This window comes from Notamacropus eugenii, chromosome 7, assembly GCF_028372415.1.
Source record: "Notamacropus eugenii isolate mMacEug1 chromosome 7, mMacEug1.pri_v2, whole genome shotgun sequence".
NCBI lineage: Eukaryota > Metazoa > Chordata > Mammalia > Diprotodontia > Macropodidae > Notamacropus > Notamacropus eugenii.
Genome location: NC_092878.1, coordinates 51214601 through 51231749, shown reverse-complemented (window position 1 = coordinate 51231749; position 17149 = coordinate 51214601). Strand labels below are relative to the sequence as shown.

At 38.4% G+C, this 17149-nt stretch overlaps 1 protein-coding gene across 1 annotated transcript in view; it reads left to right on the top strand.

The window, feature by feature from the left end:
- The window catches only part of EGLN3 (egl-9 family hypoxia inducible factor 3), a 38170-nt gene extending 36014 nt beyond the window's left edge, over window positions 1–2156 (top strand). Inside the window, exon 5 of the mRNA XM_072624349.1 lies at window positions 826–2156. Within this exon, the coding sequence (XP_072480450.1) occupies window positions 826–857 (32 nt within the window). The 3' untranslated portion in view covers window positions 858–2156. The remainder of the gene's footprint in view (window positions 1–825) is intronic.
- Window positions 2157–17149: the final 14993 nt, after the last annotated feature.

The window sequence follows — 17149 nt, the reverse complement described above, 5'->3', positions numbered from 1 at the left end:
GGTGACCCAGAGAAGGGTAAAGAAAGGCCCCAGGAATATGGGAAATGGAGGCTTCAGAAGAGGGAAAGTGTTCCCTTCTGTAGTCACCGTTGTTGGTCTTTTGTTCTCCAAAGAGGACGAGACATCAGAAAGATGATGCCATGACTTGCAAGTGAATTGGATTTAAGTGAGGGAGGGCTGTGCAAGGTCACCAGCCTCACTTTCACCTCCGGAACCATCTGGGTTCAGTGGTGAGATATAGATCAGGATGACTAGAGATGGGCCCCCTGAGCAGTCGTAAAGAACATTTCACAATTAAAGCTGAGGGTAAACATATGACCTCTGTAACATAGGTGACAGGAGCGAGACTGAGGTAGCAAGGTCTGACCAAAATGCTGGTTGTAGGAATGAACGGGGAGGTGATAATTCACATTTATTATGTAGTCATCTGAGCTTGGCCTTATCCCCTAAACTCCTTTACAGTAGAGCTTGTTTTTGATCTCTATATTTATTTCCCCAGCATCTAGCACAGTGCCAAGCATATAAGTGCTTAATAAATGCTGTTGATTAAGATGTCATAAAAACAAGTCAAAGTACCTTCATGGTTAAAAATTGGCTGAAAACATTTAACTTCATATTTACTTTAGTGGTCACTATGAAAATTTAATAAGAATGACCTTGTCACAAGTACTTGTGGTATTTTGTGTTGTTTGGGTTTTAAGATGAGACAGTTTGTAACACAGGTTACATAGGTTAATCTGTATACTTCCAGGTCCCTCCCTCCCATATAACTGTGTTAGAATCCAGTTTCCTAACCTCCAGTTCTTGTTTCTGTCACCAACACAGGGAAGACAGAAACCTCCCGAAATGAGGACTGACCTGGAGATCGGTTGGCACTGTTCTTTTCAGAAACACCGTTTCTGAATTCTCTGCAAGCAACAAGATCCAAAGATGACCTCTTCATTGACTCGGGGGAAGGATAATCTTTCCCACATGCTAGAAATGCGCCATTCGTGTCTCTTATCTTGCCTGTGGTACTCAGCATTCTTCTGTCAGGACTCTTTTCATCTCCAGACACTCTCTGTGACTTTGGAAGAACTTGAAGACTTGCCTACTCCAGAAATACCATTGGGCAATGACCCTGTTCAGCAAGTTTAGCAGATGACTTTTTGGCTACATCAGGTGTAAAGATGATGAACAAGGAAACATAGGGGAGGAAACAAATCTTATTTGCACTTTATGTAAACTTTTTGAATTGAAAGAAAGCTTTGCCAAGAAATGCTGCCTCTGGAAGCAACTTGAGAGGTTGGCCTAGGGAAAGAGTTTAATGTTCCTAGTGCACCACTCAGCTAGACATCATTGGACGGGCTTTCTGTAACATTAGCTCAAGTCTATGTTTTCGCTGTTTCTACAAAGGGCTGTTCTTGTCGTTGTGATACTTTCACACATGCCTCATTGACCGAAGACATTTTATTTTGTTCCTTCTTCCTGAGATAGAGCTTCTACATGGTAAAGAAAAATGTCAAATTGGTCATAGAAGAAAGGCTTTTTGCCTCTGCTCAAGAATGGTGAAAATATTAACCTTGTATGATATGGAAGTACCATTTACTTCCCTTATTTTCTTCCCCCAAGAGGTGGGTTCCCCAGGAGTCTAGCCAAGGCTGGAAGTTCAACATTGTCATACTGCTTCTCTAATAAAGTAGAGTTGTGAATCTAAGAGTAAAAGTATGATCTAGACCTTAGAACCAATCTATAATTATGTTAAAACAAAACAAAACTAGATCTTTGGTTAACTGTATTTTTTTAATTAACAAAAATTTTCACTCTCCATCTTTCCCTATATTCATTAAAAAAAAAAAAGAAAGAAAAATAAATACTTGTATAACATATGCTTTGTCAAAGAGAACAAATTGCTGCTTTGGTTACTTCCAAAATTATACTTCTCATCCTTGAGCCATCTTTTCTCTGTCAAGAGGTTAGACAGTAAGTAGTCCGTTGGACCTCAGACTTTATATGTGTCTCCACTGATTCTGATGGGAAGCAGGGCTCAGGAAAATTAGTAATGTTTTTTTCCTTTAAAAAAAATGAGAACACCCTCCTTTGAGAAAGTGAGGTAAAAAATAAAGTCTACATTTTTAAATAAGAAAAGAGAAATAAAAAATTTGTGGAAGAAAAAACCTATGTTGAGTCACTCAACTCTCTATCTCTACCAGCTTTCATTCCCACAACCAGCATTTTGGTTAGACTTCGCTACTTCAGTTTCACTCCTATTGTCAGTGTTACAGAGGTCATATGTTTACCGAGGTATAATTGTGACATTGTGAAAAAAAAATTGTGTTCCTTCCTCCTAATAATCCATTTCCCATACTAATGTGGCCTTTCTTCAACTTTCTTCTATTCCCTTTTGTATCTTACTTGAAATTGTTTCGTTTTCCTTCCGAAACAGTGAAGAAGGAACATGGGAAACACTTTCATTTTCTTGAGGTAGAGATATTGGATTTCTTGGGGAAAATCACAAGTTTAAGTTGCCTTAACTGATGGCTGAAAAGCCTCAGACAAGTGTTACCATCTCCACCTGGCCCCACATCAAGCTTTTTTCTACGTAAATCTTTGGATATGTACAAAATGTGCCCCTTCCTTTGTTCCCCCTTTGTGTGTGTGTGTGTATGTGTGTGTACACAGCTTTCTACCATCATACATTTGTGAACCCTGGAGATAAACTCTCAAATCCTTTTGGTGTCATAATTGGTTCGGTGAGTGAAACTGAGCTGACTCAAATGGCAGTGCTGTAGAACATGCTGTGAATCACCATTAGTTGGGAGACTGACAGGATTTCTCTTTACTCTGCCTTGGACTGTTAGGAATATAAACTTAGCCCTGATGAATGTAGCTTCAGTTGCCCTAAGAATCCTTGGCAATAAACTAAAAGATCATAGTGAGAGAAAAGAGGGTTTACTAGCTACTCTGGTGACAAGCAGTATCTACATATTTTGAAGTTAGCTATTTTGCTTTGGTCTTTTTTTCCTTCCTTTTCTTTTTTGTGGGCTCATCCTGTGATTTCATCAGCATAGAGAACTCTTGGTAAGTGATTTCCTTTACCAATTGTAACAGCAACCACACAGGTATACTGGGGATAAATGCTAGCACAGGTTCTTGGATCTACTTTACTGGGAAAGATAGCTGGTTCAGGGGTCAACAATCCTTTTTAATGACATTCAGAAAATACAAAGAGAGGAAATATAAGCAGAGAAATAAAGACCCACAGATAGGGCTCTACTGCCTGAATCGAAGCAATATTGCTATATGCTTTATATATACCTCTGGATCAAGAAAACCTTTATATCTGAGCGGTTGGGGGGGGTCTGAATGTATGGTCACTCAGACTCTCAACCAGGGAATCACGAGATCCTTCTCATAAACAACCCCCCCCCCCCCAAAGTAAAATAGCAAACTCCCAGTATATATAACAAAGACTCAGCTCCTGATTGGCTCAGAGTCAGTAGGCACAAAACTTACATGACTCAGCACAGTTATGAACTGTCAGGGTTCAAAGGAGATTGAGCCTTCAGATGCTCACAATTTAGCCTGAGCCTGGGAAACAACTCCAAAAAGAAAACAAAAAAACCCCCCTACTTTGCTTGCTGTTACACCAATACCTCACAAATTTTTCTTGCAGCTTATAACCTTGGTTGCCTGGGCACTAACAGGTTAAGCTGCTTTTCAGTGGTCGCAAACTCCTCCATTGTCTATTCCAGAGACAGCAGATAAGCCTCCAAAACTCACTTAAAGCTTTTCACCAGTCTTCCTCATGTGTACTAATGGGGCATCTGATTACTGGGAGTAAATGCAGATTAATTGATTGAGGAGCAGGCTATTAAAACAATATGACTCTGGTACAGTGAGTTGACTTCCCTTTTTTTTTTTTTTAGAAAGTTTTTTTTTTTAACTTGTCCAAAATCTGCCTTTTCTTATATCTTACCTAAACCCTTGGGAGAAAGGTACTATACAATAAATGTTTAAAATAATCTATTTTATCTGTGGCTGATTTGTTTGGCTGAATTATCCTGCTGGAAATCAAGCCCAGAACAGGTTGAAGATGAAACCATATACCCAGGGACTGTTTATGATATTCCCTTAGACCCCGCTGTTTGGGAAGGACTGCAAACTGCCAAGGGAAAGTCATTTGGTGAATAATCAGATCAATTTCATTTGTATTCCTGGCAATGGAAATGTTAAGAGCCTTCCTAACCATTACATCATCTAAATAGAGCATCCTCCTTAGCAGTAGATTGAATTTTGATCCAGAGATCCAATTTCATGAGAGTAAAAAGTCTTACCTCAGTTCAGTAAATAGATCTACAGTAGAGTAGTTAATACCAATTAAATGCAGAGCTGTCTAAATTATGGATCATCTGTTTGAACCTGATATCTTTGCCTTTTTAAATTACTCTGGCTTCTTAGTAGCAGAGTTGTCCTTATTATGTCTGATCATTTAGTCCTAATATTTCCTTTAAAAGAAGTAGTGATGGGAAATGCCATCCTAGGGTGAGTAGTCCTCACATAGTAGCTTGCAAAATATAGTGGTTTAAGGTGTTTTCTTTGTAAAGACTTGCTTGACCACTAAAATGGTTGGCTGTGGTGAGGAGACCCCTTTTTTTAGTGTTAGACTCTTGGAGCTGACAGAATGATCAGCTGTGTGGCTCTAGAGAATCTCAATTAAAGAAAGATGAGTCTTAAATAATTACTTTAAAGATGGTAATTGCCTATCCCATGTCCTCCCCAATTTAAAAAGCAGCTGACATATTTAAAGAATTCATAAAAAGAATCTTTTAAACTCATCCTGCCATCTCCAGATGTGCTATTACTCAAATGTGAAGGTCTGCAAGCTAGTGTGAGCAGGGTAAATGATTCATTTTTCCAATAGTGGGAACAGGTTTAGGGTTATCCATCCATCAATTCTTACCTGATAAATGGCCAGGATTAGTTTAGGGGAGTGCAGTATTTTGCCATAGGCCCAGTTCTAGTGGAGAGAAGATGAAAGTGTCTCCCAAATCCTCAAATCTTAAAGCTGGAAAGGGAGTACTCAAGATAATATAGCTCCACACGCTCATCTTCAAGACGAGAAAGTGAATACCTACGGGAAGTTTCAAAGGGTCCTTCTGACCCTTTGCTCTATCTCTAGACAACTTTAAAATAACCATTTTCAGTCATTATGAAATAGCAACAAACATGATTGATTTAAAATGCATTTGAGCTGTCGTTTCCTTGAAATTATCTTTTTTTAAAATTAACTTTGGAACATGGATCTTGACCTGAGGTCCACCAATTTTTAAAAAGTCTTTTGATAACTATTTCAATAGAATTGGTTTCCCTGGTAATCCTATGTATTTCTATTTTATGCATACATTCTGAGACAAGTCCAGATAGGCATTGCCAGTCTGCCAAAGGCGTCCAAGGTCATATGCATCTATGTATTAAATATTTCTACATTTTGTATGAATAACAAAAAAAGCCCCCTGCAAAATCTTTTTTGTTTGTTTCCTGAGAATCCCTGGTGTTGCTGTGGAATCAGAGAAAATCTCATCTGAAAAAAATCATAGTTTAAAGAGTCTGGAAGAAAATTTAGAAGTTATCTAGGTCACCCTTGCCATTTGACCTATAAGGAAACTGAGCCTCCAAGAGGTTAAGTGACTTCGCCACAGTCACACAGGCAGAGTGAGAATTTTAAATCCAGGTCCAGCGACTCCAAACCCAGAAGGTTTTTTGTTTTTTTTTATTTTTTATTCAGCATTCCAGAGTACTTTCCTCATGACAGCCTTTGGAGGGAAGTAGATGTGTTATATTCTACATTGTTATAAGTCTAAGAAGAACTGTGATTTTTTTGCTCAAGCTCACACACTCACAAATAAGTAACCTCCATGCTTAGCACAGTATCTGACACATATTAGGCACTAAATCTCTGTTGACTGATGCCAGTCCAGTGAGCTTTTAACATGCTCCATGGCATCCTGTTTCCTAATTTAATTTGTGAAGCTGTAGGAGGCAATGGATAGAGTGCTATGCCCTGGAATCAGGAAAGCTCATTTTCCTGAAGTTCCTTAGTTCAAATCTGGCCTCAAACACTTACTAGCAGTATGCTTCTGGTCAAGTCACTTTACTCTGCCTCAATTTCCTCATCTGAAAAATGAACTAGAGAAGGAAATGGCAAACAATGCCAATATCTTTGCCAAGAAAACTTCAAATTGGATCCCAAAGGGTCAGACACATGACTGAAACACAATAAAACTACCATTAAGGGACTAATGAATGGACTGACTTAAGACTGGGGGAGAGGGAGTGGGAAAAGGAAATGTTCAGTTGAAAAGAGATGATCCTCCAAGAGATAGAGCATCTCTTGGCTAGAGCTGAACATGATTAGCCCTGCTCTCTGTTGGGTTCTGAGTATTAGCTGTTAGGTGTGAACGTACACGCGTCGTAGCTAAGTAGCACTTGCCATCTGGAGTGAAAACATTTGTGGTTTCCCTACTGTACTGAATTTAGAACCCTCCCTTAGGCACTGCAATGAGTTTAAACATTGGTTCTGGTATATCACTACTCTTTGTTAAGAGTGTGCCTGATATGAGAAAAGGATTTATTTGTCCCCTCCCCCCATTTTAAACACATGCCTTTCCAGCTAGGATTTACCTACACATTAAGTTAGGGCGAGAGATCTATAGAGTTTAGTTGCCCTGAGGCATTATTTCCCCTTCAGATGGATCCTACAAGTGGGCAGCCTCAGTCTTTCTGACCCTTTGTTTTCATCACTCCAGGGACCATTTTGGAATGACTGAGTTCAAGTGAGGATGGAAAGCTGAAAACACTTGTTTTTCAAAAGCTGCTTTTTCCTTGCAAATTTGTAAGGTTGACTTTAGAGTAAAGGTTGTTAACTTGGGACCCACGCATCCCCAAATGGTTCCTGGATAGATTTCAGTGCATCTATGACTTGTATGGGAAAAATTGACGTCTTTATTTTCATTAACCACTAAACTTCAGCATTTCCTTCAATTATAAATTTTAGTAATTCTGAGGATGGGTCTATAGCCTTCTTCACCAGACTACCATTGGTATACATGATACAACAAAGGTTAAGAAGCTCTGAATTAGAAAAATATTTAAACAACCAAATCAGTTATTTGAGGGTTTTTTTGAGACCATCTGTACATTCTGAAAGTTGAAATATGGTCTCCAGTCACTTTTTTTTTTCCTTATAGCAATTTTCCTGACCCTGCTGTAGTAGAATGCTTTGGAAAATAGCTGTTTTTTTGTATCACTCACAGGTAAATAATCTTCCATTCATTTCAGTGCTTGGGTATTTTCAGAAAAATCTATAAAGACCACTTTGTGATTTCAAAAGGGACAAAGCCTGCCTGAGGCTGTGTGTGCTGGTCACCACCACCTTTGGATTGTGGCTGATTAAATGTGTGTATGTTGTCCTTACCAACCCTACAGGTCGACTTAAATTGTGAAATGAAATCACTTTAGTAGTGCGAGAATCAATAAACACTGGGTTATGTTCAAATCTGTGTTTAAGCCCTTTATTTTTAATGCTTATTTCTTGAGGGAGACATTGGACCTCTTTTTTTTTTCTAGCTCCAAATTCTTTCCCTCTCTCCATCCCCTTCCCTACCTACTGAAAAGTCCAGCAATGATACCCATTATAAATATGAAGTTATGCAAAACATTTTCACATTAGCCATGTTGCCAAAAAAAAAAAAAAGGAAAAAAATTAAAGAAAAAGGAAGAAAGTGAAAAAATATGCTTCAGTCTGTGCTTAGAGTTCATCAGTTCTCTCCTTGGCAACGAGCAGCATTTTTCATCATGAGTGCTTTGGAATTGTCTTCAGTCATCTTGATGAGGGTACCTAAATCTTTCACAGGTGATGATTGTTACAACGTTGCTGTTACTATGTACAATGTTGTCTTGGTTCTGCTCACTTCACTTTGCATTAGTTCATATAAGACTTATCAAGGTTTTTCTGAAATTGTTGTCTTTGTCATTTCTTACAATATAATAGCATTCCATCACAATCCTACACCACAGCTTCTTCAGTCATTCCCCAATTGACAGGTGTCTTTCAGTTTCCAGTTCTTTGCCTTCACAAAAAGAGCTGCTATAAATATTTTTGTATATTTGGGACCTTTTCTTTTTTCTTTTATCTTTTTGGGATACAGACCTAGTAGGAGTACTGCTGGGTCGAAATGTTTAATGACCTTTTAGATCTAAGTCACGTACCCATTTAGAGCTTATCTTGTGGGGCTTCCATTTTAAAGGTGGACACTAGGTGGCAGAAACAGGGAGAGGGAAGTCTATCAGTTAATAGAACTGATGGAGTGTGGATTGTCAGCTAGTGCTTACCAAGTGCCAGGCACTGTGCTAAACATTGGGAATACAAGTAGAAAGACAGTCCCTGTCCTCAAGGAGTTCCCCTTCATAACAAGGGAGGACAATACAAGAAAGAAAGCTGAAAAGGAATTGCAGAGGGGCCTAGTTTCCAGCATGAGAGTATGATAGGGTCCAGAGTGCAGCCTGAAGAACTATTAACCAAGGCTAGCCTGCAAAATTTCTTTAAATGGAGATTCTGGGAGGAGTCATTTAATCAGAGGGAGAGGTTGTAGGGACAGAAGTTACTTCCAATGTGTGAATTCCAAGGCTCAAGTGAAACTTCTGGAGAAACAGCTGAGTCATGGTGAGGTTTCAAGACTGTAGAGGAAGTCTAGTAGGCAGCTTGGAGAAGATGGACTACCTCCTTAAAATGGAAAGGAAAAGATTTATTGAATTGTCAAGACCAAAGATAAAAACTGGGACTTTAGAGGTCATCTAGTTTGGAGATATTAAACATGGGGCCCAACACTCCAGAGTACCGTCCAAGCTAGATTAAAATGTAATTTGAAAATGTATAACAAAATAAAAAAACATGATAAAAATGTGTTTTTTATGGTTTTCTAAGTCTATACATTACTGGGATACATTTCTATTTGAATCTGATGCCACTCATCTAGTTCAGTGTCTCCTCCCCCCCATTTTACAGATGAGGAAACTGAGGCCCAAAGAAGTTAGTTAAGTGACTCATTTCCAAGGTCACATAGGTAGAAGTGGCAACATTAAGACTGGAACCTGGGTTATCTGACTCTGTGTCTTATAAATATTTTCCTTTTGAGTTTTCCTGGGAAATGTGGGCCGAATGAGCATAGATTCTGCTGGGTGTGATACATGTACATAACCTGGCATATAGTAAGCACTTATAAATGTGTATTTGGTGCAAAAGGTCAGTAGTACTATAGGGGAGAGTGTACCTGGAAGTGGGAAGGCCTGGGGTCCATTCCAAGCTCTGCCACTAACAGCTATGTACCACAGGTAAGACACTTCGTCAACTACAAAGAGATCATGCCTGTTCTGAACTAGATGATCTCTTAACCTCCTTCCTGCTCTTGCTGTCTGGGTTTGAGAAATCCTTGCCATAGCCAGAACACTGAGATGGGAATCTTAGAGGAATCTTTCCCACAATTCACATTTCAGTTTCAATATCTAAATTGTTTACTCAATTATCAAGATCAAAGGATCAGAGATTTGAGCTGAAAGTGACCATACATTATCCTTTCTCTCTTCCCCCATTTTTCAGATGAGAAAAGAAGACCATAGAGGTTATTCTATTTGCCCTAGGCAAAAGTGGTGGTTGTTGTCATTTTTCAGTTGTGTCTGATTCTTTGTGACCCCATCTGGGGTTTTCTTGGCAAAGAAAGAGTGGTTCGCCATTTTCTTCTCCAGTTCATTTTATAGGTGAGGAAAGTAAGGCAAATAGGGTAAAGTGACTTGCCCAGGGTCACACTACTAGTAAGTGTCAGAGGCCAGATCTGAATTTGTGAAGATAAGTCTTCCTGACTCCAGGCCAAGCACTCTGTCCACTGTGCCACCAAGAAGTCAGAGAGTCAGGAGTTGTACCTAAGTCTTCTGACTCCCCAAGCCATCAAGAACCTTGGCTGGAGCAATCCTGGAAAGGTAACACCTTGAGAAAAACAATCATGACTACATTTTGCAGGTTTGGCACCTACTTTTGGGCATTTCCTCCTATTTTTACAGTTATTCATCCTGTGGACTAGGTTCTCCTTGAAGTGCCTATTTTTTTTCCACTCTCCTGTTGGGCGAGATAACATTTTCAGAATTTAATCCTCATCCGATAAGTTTATTTTTAACCAACCCCACATCCTTTCCTCCTCGCTTTTTATTTTCTTTAACCCCTCATCTCGTCCCTTACTGACTTTCTCAGGAGGTGTGAGTGCTAAGAGGCTTCTCTATGGTTACAATAGCACGGAAGAAATTGAATGGGAGCCAAGCTTTTCCTATACAGTAGCAGCTCTCCAAGAATTCTGGGAAAATCCAACGAAGGTTCATAGCAGCTTTCTCCTCTGCAAGTGTTCCTGTTTTCAACTGAGAGGCTATAGTCATCCTCTACCCCTCCTCTGGGTGGGTATGGGGAGTCCAGAGTTTGGTCATCAGAAAGTTTGTGTCATCCCCAGAGAGGAAGCTTGGATTGAAAAAAACAAAACAAAACAAAACTGTGTGAAACAAAGGTTTATTACCTCCAACAAAGTCACGCAGCTAGTTAATGACTTTACAAGGCAACCACATTTTGACTATGGCTACACGACAGAGATAACACATCTATTAAGCTCTTATAGTGTGCTGGACCCTCTGCGTAAAAACTGAGCCACCTCCTTAGGCTATAAATGTTTCTTGGTTCCAGGCTAATGAAACTGGCTGCTTTCCATTTAAATGTAGGGAAGGTTTGTGTTTTTCATGTGACCTCTGACCAAAGTTTTCCCCAGATAAGCTTGTCAGGAGTAAATGATTATCTTGTAGCTTTGGGGTCTAATTTTTTTTCTCCCATATTTTTTACCCTTTCCCTTATTTCCCTCTTCCCTAAAGGTTTACAAATAAATAGGGTTGTGAGAATTCCTAGGACTGAATAAACTTTTCCAGTTACCACTAGGATGAAGTGAAAATTGAAAACCTGCTCAAAGAAATGATTTTTGAGTGAAGAGATCAATTCCCCAGAGTTTGTTGTACATGAGAATAATTCTTTGAGACTTGCTTCCGACTAAACTATATATACATTTTGATATTTCCTCAATGGGTCAAGAGTCCTAAAGTATGCCTCATCCTTCTATGATATATGGAATCATAAATTTGGAATTAGAAGGGATTTTAAAGCTCATCTAGTCCGATCCCTTGTTTATATCTGAGGAAATTGAGGCTTAAAGAGGTTGTGACTTACCTTTGGTCCCAGAGGTCACAGATGCTAAAGCTGGGATTTGAAAAAGCACACAAATAAATAAATACAATTTTAAAATAAGAAAAAAAATTAAAAATCAAGTTGGGATTTGAATCTAAGTCCTCTGATGCCATATCCATAATTCTTTCCATGGCATTAAGTTGGTCCGCCAGCACTTATTAAGCACCTACTTACTGTATGCCAGGCACTATGCTAAGCACTTTGCATGTATTGTTTCATTTGAACCTCAAGGAGCTCACCGCCTGATGGGGGGATACACCATGGAAACAGCTATGTACAAATGAGTTATATACAGGATAAATTGGGAAGGGTCTCAGAGAGAAGACCCAAGGATGAAAGGTAACTGGGAAAGTCTTTCTGCAGAAGGTAGGACTCTCACTAAGACTTGAAGATCATCAGGGAAGCTAGGAGGCAGAGATGAGGAGGGAGAGAGTTCCAGGCATGGGGTTCAGTTCATAAAAAGTTCCAGAGCTGGAAGATGGAGCATCTTGTTTGAGGAAAATCTAAGGGACCTGTGTCACTAGATCACAAAATATGTAGGAGGGTTGTTGTTTAGCCATGTCAGACTCTTTGTGGCCCCTTTTTGGGGTCTTCTTGGCAAAGATACTAGAGTGGTTTGCCATTTCCTTCTCATTCCAGCTCATTTTACAGATAAGGAAACTGAGGCAAATAGGGTGAAGAGACTTGTCCAGGGTCACACAGCTTATGTTTGAGGCTGGATTTGAACCTCTTGACTCCAGACCCAGTCCTGTATCTACTGCACAACCTACTGCCCATGTAAATAGACTATGGCCCTCATAGATGGCTTTGTCCAGGATGTATGCTTGTACCTGCTATGCCTATTCCATGATTCCTTTGCTAGTTAAAAGACCCTCACTCCCAGTCACATAACCTCCTTATTTCTCTACTCCTTCTCTTGCCCACCTGTAAGAAGTCAAGTGAAATGTTCTGCCTACAAAATTCCATCACCTTCTGTGCAATTTTTAACAACACCTCTAACTGCTCTCAGAAGCTCCTTGGGAATTTAAATCATAAAATCATGCTGACTTCATTTTCTATAAATGTAGAGTGCATAACCTCAGTGGTCTCTGCTAGACAATCCTTCTATTCTGCTATGACTAACTTGCTTTATCATTCTCCACAGTAACTGTTCCAAATAATTTTCTTTGTCCTTTAGACCCTAGCTTTTTTCTGAAATCTAAAACATATTCCTTCTCCATTAGGCATCTTTGCCTTCCGCTAGCTCCTTTCCCATCTGCTTTGAACTCCTCGGTTCTAAAAAAAAAAAGCTTTCCTTTGACCTACATACCCCATCCAGTTACCATTCCAACTCTTTCTTCTACTTTACCTCTAAATTTCTATTAAAAATATTTATTTTTAGCATTCTTTTCCCTTTAAATTTTAAACTCCAGATTGTCTCTCTCCCTGCTACCCTTCCCCCAACCACTGAGAAGGCAAAAAATATATCGATATACATATGATGTCATGCAAAACATTTCCATATTAACCATATCACCCCCCAAAAAAAAGCAAAAAGGGAAAGAAAGCAAGAAAATTATGCTTCTATTTTCACTCAGAGTTCATCCTTTGGTTCTCTGGAGGTAGATTGTATTGTCTCATCATCAGTCCTTTGGGATTATCTTGGATCACTTGTCTTGATCAGAGTAGCCAAATCTTTTACAGTTGGTCATCATTATAACACTGTTGTTACTGTGTGAAATGATCTCTCGGTTCTCACTTCTCTTTGCATCAGTTCATACACATCTTGCCATGTTTTTTTCCCTGAAACCACATACCCTTTGCCATTTCTTAGAGCACAACAGTTTTTATCACAGTCATATAGCACAACTTGTTCAGTCATTCCCCAATTGATGACTATCCCCTCAATTTCCAAATCTTAGCTGCCACAAAAATAACAGTTATAAATATTTTTGATCAAAGATGTTCTTTTCCTTTTTCTTTGATCTAGTGGTAATATTGCTGGATAAAAGGGTATGCAGTTTTACACCCCTTTGGGCATAGTTTCAGAGAATTCTCCAGGATGGTTGGACCAGTTCACTACTCCACCAAAAGTTTATTAATATACCTATTTCCCCTTATCTTCTCCAGAATTTGTTATTTCTGATAGGTGTGAGGTGGCACCATAGAGTTATTTTAATTTTCCTCTCTAATCAATAGTGATTTAGGACATTTTTTTCATATAGCTTTGATTTCTTTTGAGAATTGCCTGTTCATATTCTTTGACCATTGATCAATTGTGGAATGACTTTATTTTTATAAATTTGACTCAGTTTCCAATATATTTGAGGAATGGTGCCTTTAGGAGAAACTTACTATAAAATTTTTATATTATTTCATTGTACATTACTTCATTTTAATATTACTTCATTGTCTTTTCAAAAATTGTAATTTCCCTGATTAGCTCTTTCAATTAAGTCTAATTTTGTTTTTACTGTCATGACTGCCACTCCTGTACTGTTCACTTCTAGTGAAACATAATAACTTCTACTCCTGCCCTTCCTTTCAACTCTGCGTCTTTCTGTTCCAGTTGTGTCTCTTATACACAGTATGTTTTGTTCTCATGACTTTCTTGTGTCACTCTCATTTCTTTTCCCAGTTTTATCTCTACCACTCATCTCTTTTTTAACTTTTCCAGGAATTCTTGCTGGCCTTAGCTGGCTTAGCATTTGTCTTTGAGGCTTTACCTATAGTTGCTTTCCACAGAGTTGTCTTTTTCTAAGATTATGTCTTGGACTTGGACTTCAGTTTTCTGGAACCTGTCAGGAAGACAGGTTAAAATTCAGTCTCAGACACTTAGTAGCTGTGTGACTATGGGCAAGTCACTTAACCTCTCCGTGCCTCAGTTTTCTCATCTATGAAGTAGAGATAATAACACCTAACTCCAGGGCTAATGTGAAGATTAACATAGGATTGGATTTATAAAACACTTTGCACACTTTAGGGGGCTATATAAAGGCTATTATTATAATCTCAATGGCCATCTAACTCAACCAATATCTTGAAAAGGATACTTTTATATCATAAAGTAAGCTTGTAGAAGGGGATAGCAGAGTGGATCAAAAACCAGCATCCTACAATATGTTGCTAAGAAGAAACACACTTGAAGTAGAGAAATACACACAGAGTAAAGGTAAGGGGCTAGAGCAGAATCTGTTATACTTTCGTTGAATTAAAAAAAATAAGCAGGGTAACAATCCTGATCTCAGACAAAGCCAAAGCAAAAATAGACCTAATTAAAAGAGATAAGGAAGGAAACTACATCTTGCTGAAAGGTGCCATAGACAATGAAGCAATCAAATTAGATGACCAAGCAAAATTTTACGTGTCAGGTTATGGAGAAGGGAAGAATTCATGACCCAACAAGACAGAGAGCATTACAAAATGTAGAATCGATCATTTCGAGCATGTTAAATTGAAAAGTTTTTGTATCACAAAACCGATGCAACAAATATAAGAAGGAAAGCAGAAAGCTGGGAAACCATTTTTACAGCAAGTATCTCTAATAAAGGCCTCAAGTATACAGAGAACTGAGTCAAATTTATGAGAATACAAGCCATTCCCCAATTGATAAATGGTCAAAGCATAGGAACAGGCAGTTTTCAGATGAAGAAATCAAATAGGCATATAAAGAAGTGCTCTAAATCACTTTTGATTAGAAAAATACAAATCAAAACAACTCTGAAATGCCACCTCACACCAATCAGATTAGCTACTACGACAAAAAAAAAAAAAAAGGAAAATGATAAATATTGGAGAAGATGTGGGAAAATTGGGACACTAATACACTCCTGATGGGGCCAAGAACAGATCCAACCATTCTGGAGAGCACTTTGGAGCTGTGCCCAAAGGACAACCAAACTGTGTATACCCTTTGATTCAGCAATAGCACTACTAGGTTTGTACCCTAAAGAGATCATAAAAAAGGGAAAGTACCTACGTGTGCAAAGATATTTATAGCAGCCCTATTTGTGGTAGCAAAATATGGGAAAATGAGAGGATTTCATCAACTGGGGAATGGCCAAACCAGCTGTGGCATATGAACGTAATGGAATGCTATTGTGCAATGAGATGATGAACAAACAAATTTCAGAAAAACCTAGAAAGACTTGCACAAACTGATACAGAGTGAAATGAGCATAGTCAGGAAAACACTACACACAGTATCAGCAATATCGTGTGATGATCGACTATGAATGACTCAGCTCTTCTCAGCAGCACAATGATCCAAGACAAAGGAAAATGCTATCCATATCCAGATGAAGAACTGATGGACTCTGAATGCAGATCAAAGCAATTTTTTTCACTTACTTTATTCCTTTTTGCGTCTTCTTTGCCTTTTGATCTGTTTCTTCTTCCATAATTGTGATGAATATGGAAATATGTTTTACATGATAACACACATATAAACTATATCAAACTGCTTATCATCTTTAGAACAGGGGAGGAGAGAGAGGGAGAGAGGAAAATTTGGAATTAAAAATTTTGTAAGAATTAAGACCAAAAATTTTCCTGATATGTAATTGTGGGAAAAATAAAATATTATTTAAAGCAAAAAATCAAGCCTGTATAATACATAATATTTATATGACACATCAACAAATGATAATCCAATCTTTGTTTGAAGACATCCAATGAGAGAGAACTCTCTGCTTCCCAAGACAGTCCATTCAACTTTTGGATAATTAATTCTTAGGAAGTTTTTCTTTACATCAAACAAAATTGCTTCTTTGCAATTTTTGCCCTCTGGAGCCAATAATAGACTTTACATTTATCACTAGTGAATTTCATCTTCTTAGATTCAGTCCAGTGCTTTAGCTTGTCAGAATCTTTTTGGCTTCTGACTCCGTCTTCTGGTGTGTTAGTTATCTCTCCCAGCTTGGCTCCATCTACTAATTTGATTCGATTTAAGTTCCAAAATGTGCTACCATCATGTTCACATTATTCCACATTGTCCTAGCACGAGAGACTATATTAATTGTTGTTAAATCATCAGAGTGGTTTGCCATTTCCTTCTCCAGCTTGTTTTATAGATGAGGAAACTGAAACAAATAGGGTTAAGTAACTTGTCTAGCAACACACAGTTAGTAAATGTTTGAAGCTAGATTTGAACTCAAGATGAGTCTTCTTGACTCCAGGCTCAGAACCCTATCTATTGGGTCACCTAGCTATCCTAATCAACTGCTTTGCTAAAGTCCAAGCAAATCATAATATAGAATTTCCCTGACCTACCAGTTTACTAACCCAGTAAGAAACGGGAAAAAAAAAGTTAGTCTGACATGACCTATTAATTAATGAATGACAGATGGTAGAGTTGCTTAATTCTTTTTTTTTCTCTGCCAAAGAGAATGACCTTGGGGCAGGAAAAGACAGACCAAAAAATGACTCAAGATACAAAGGGTTCAACATTAAAAACTTGGCTGTAATGAGTTTGTGTCTTCAAAGAAATCCATCCCAGAGCACTGAAATAACTAACTGGTGGATAGAAAGGCTGGTCAGCAATGTTTGAAAGATAATGCAAAACAGGAGAAGTGCTAATGTACCAGAGAAGGACAAGTCTCCCAATCTTCAAAACAGGAAAGAGTTTGGAGTCTGAAACTCAGAGGCATTTGAGTTTGACTTTGATTATAGATCCCAAATTTCAAAGGAATTTTCAACATAGAGATAAAAGTTATGATGACTTCACTTTATCCATTAAAACAACATCTGACCTTCTAGGTATTGGACAGAAGTGGTAGTCAAGAACGGAAACGTTGATCGAGTAGCAGCAAGTTTGGAGTTGGGAAAGAAGCAAAGAAGAAAGGACTAAGCGCTGACCGCTTC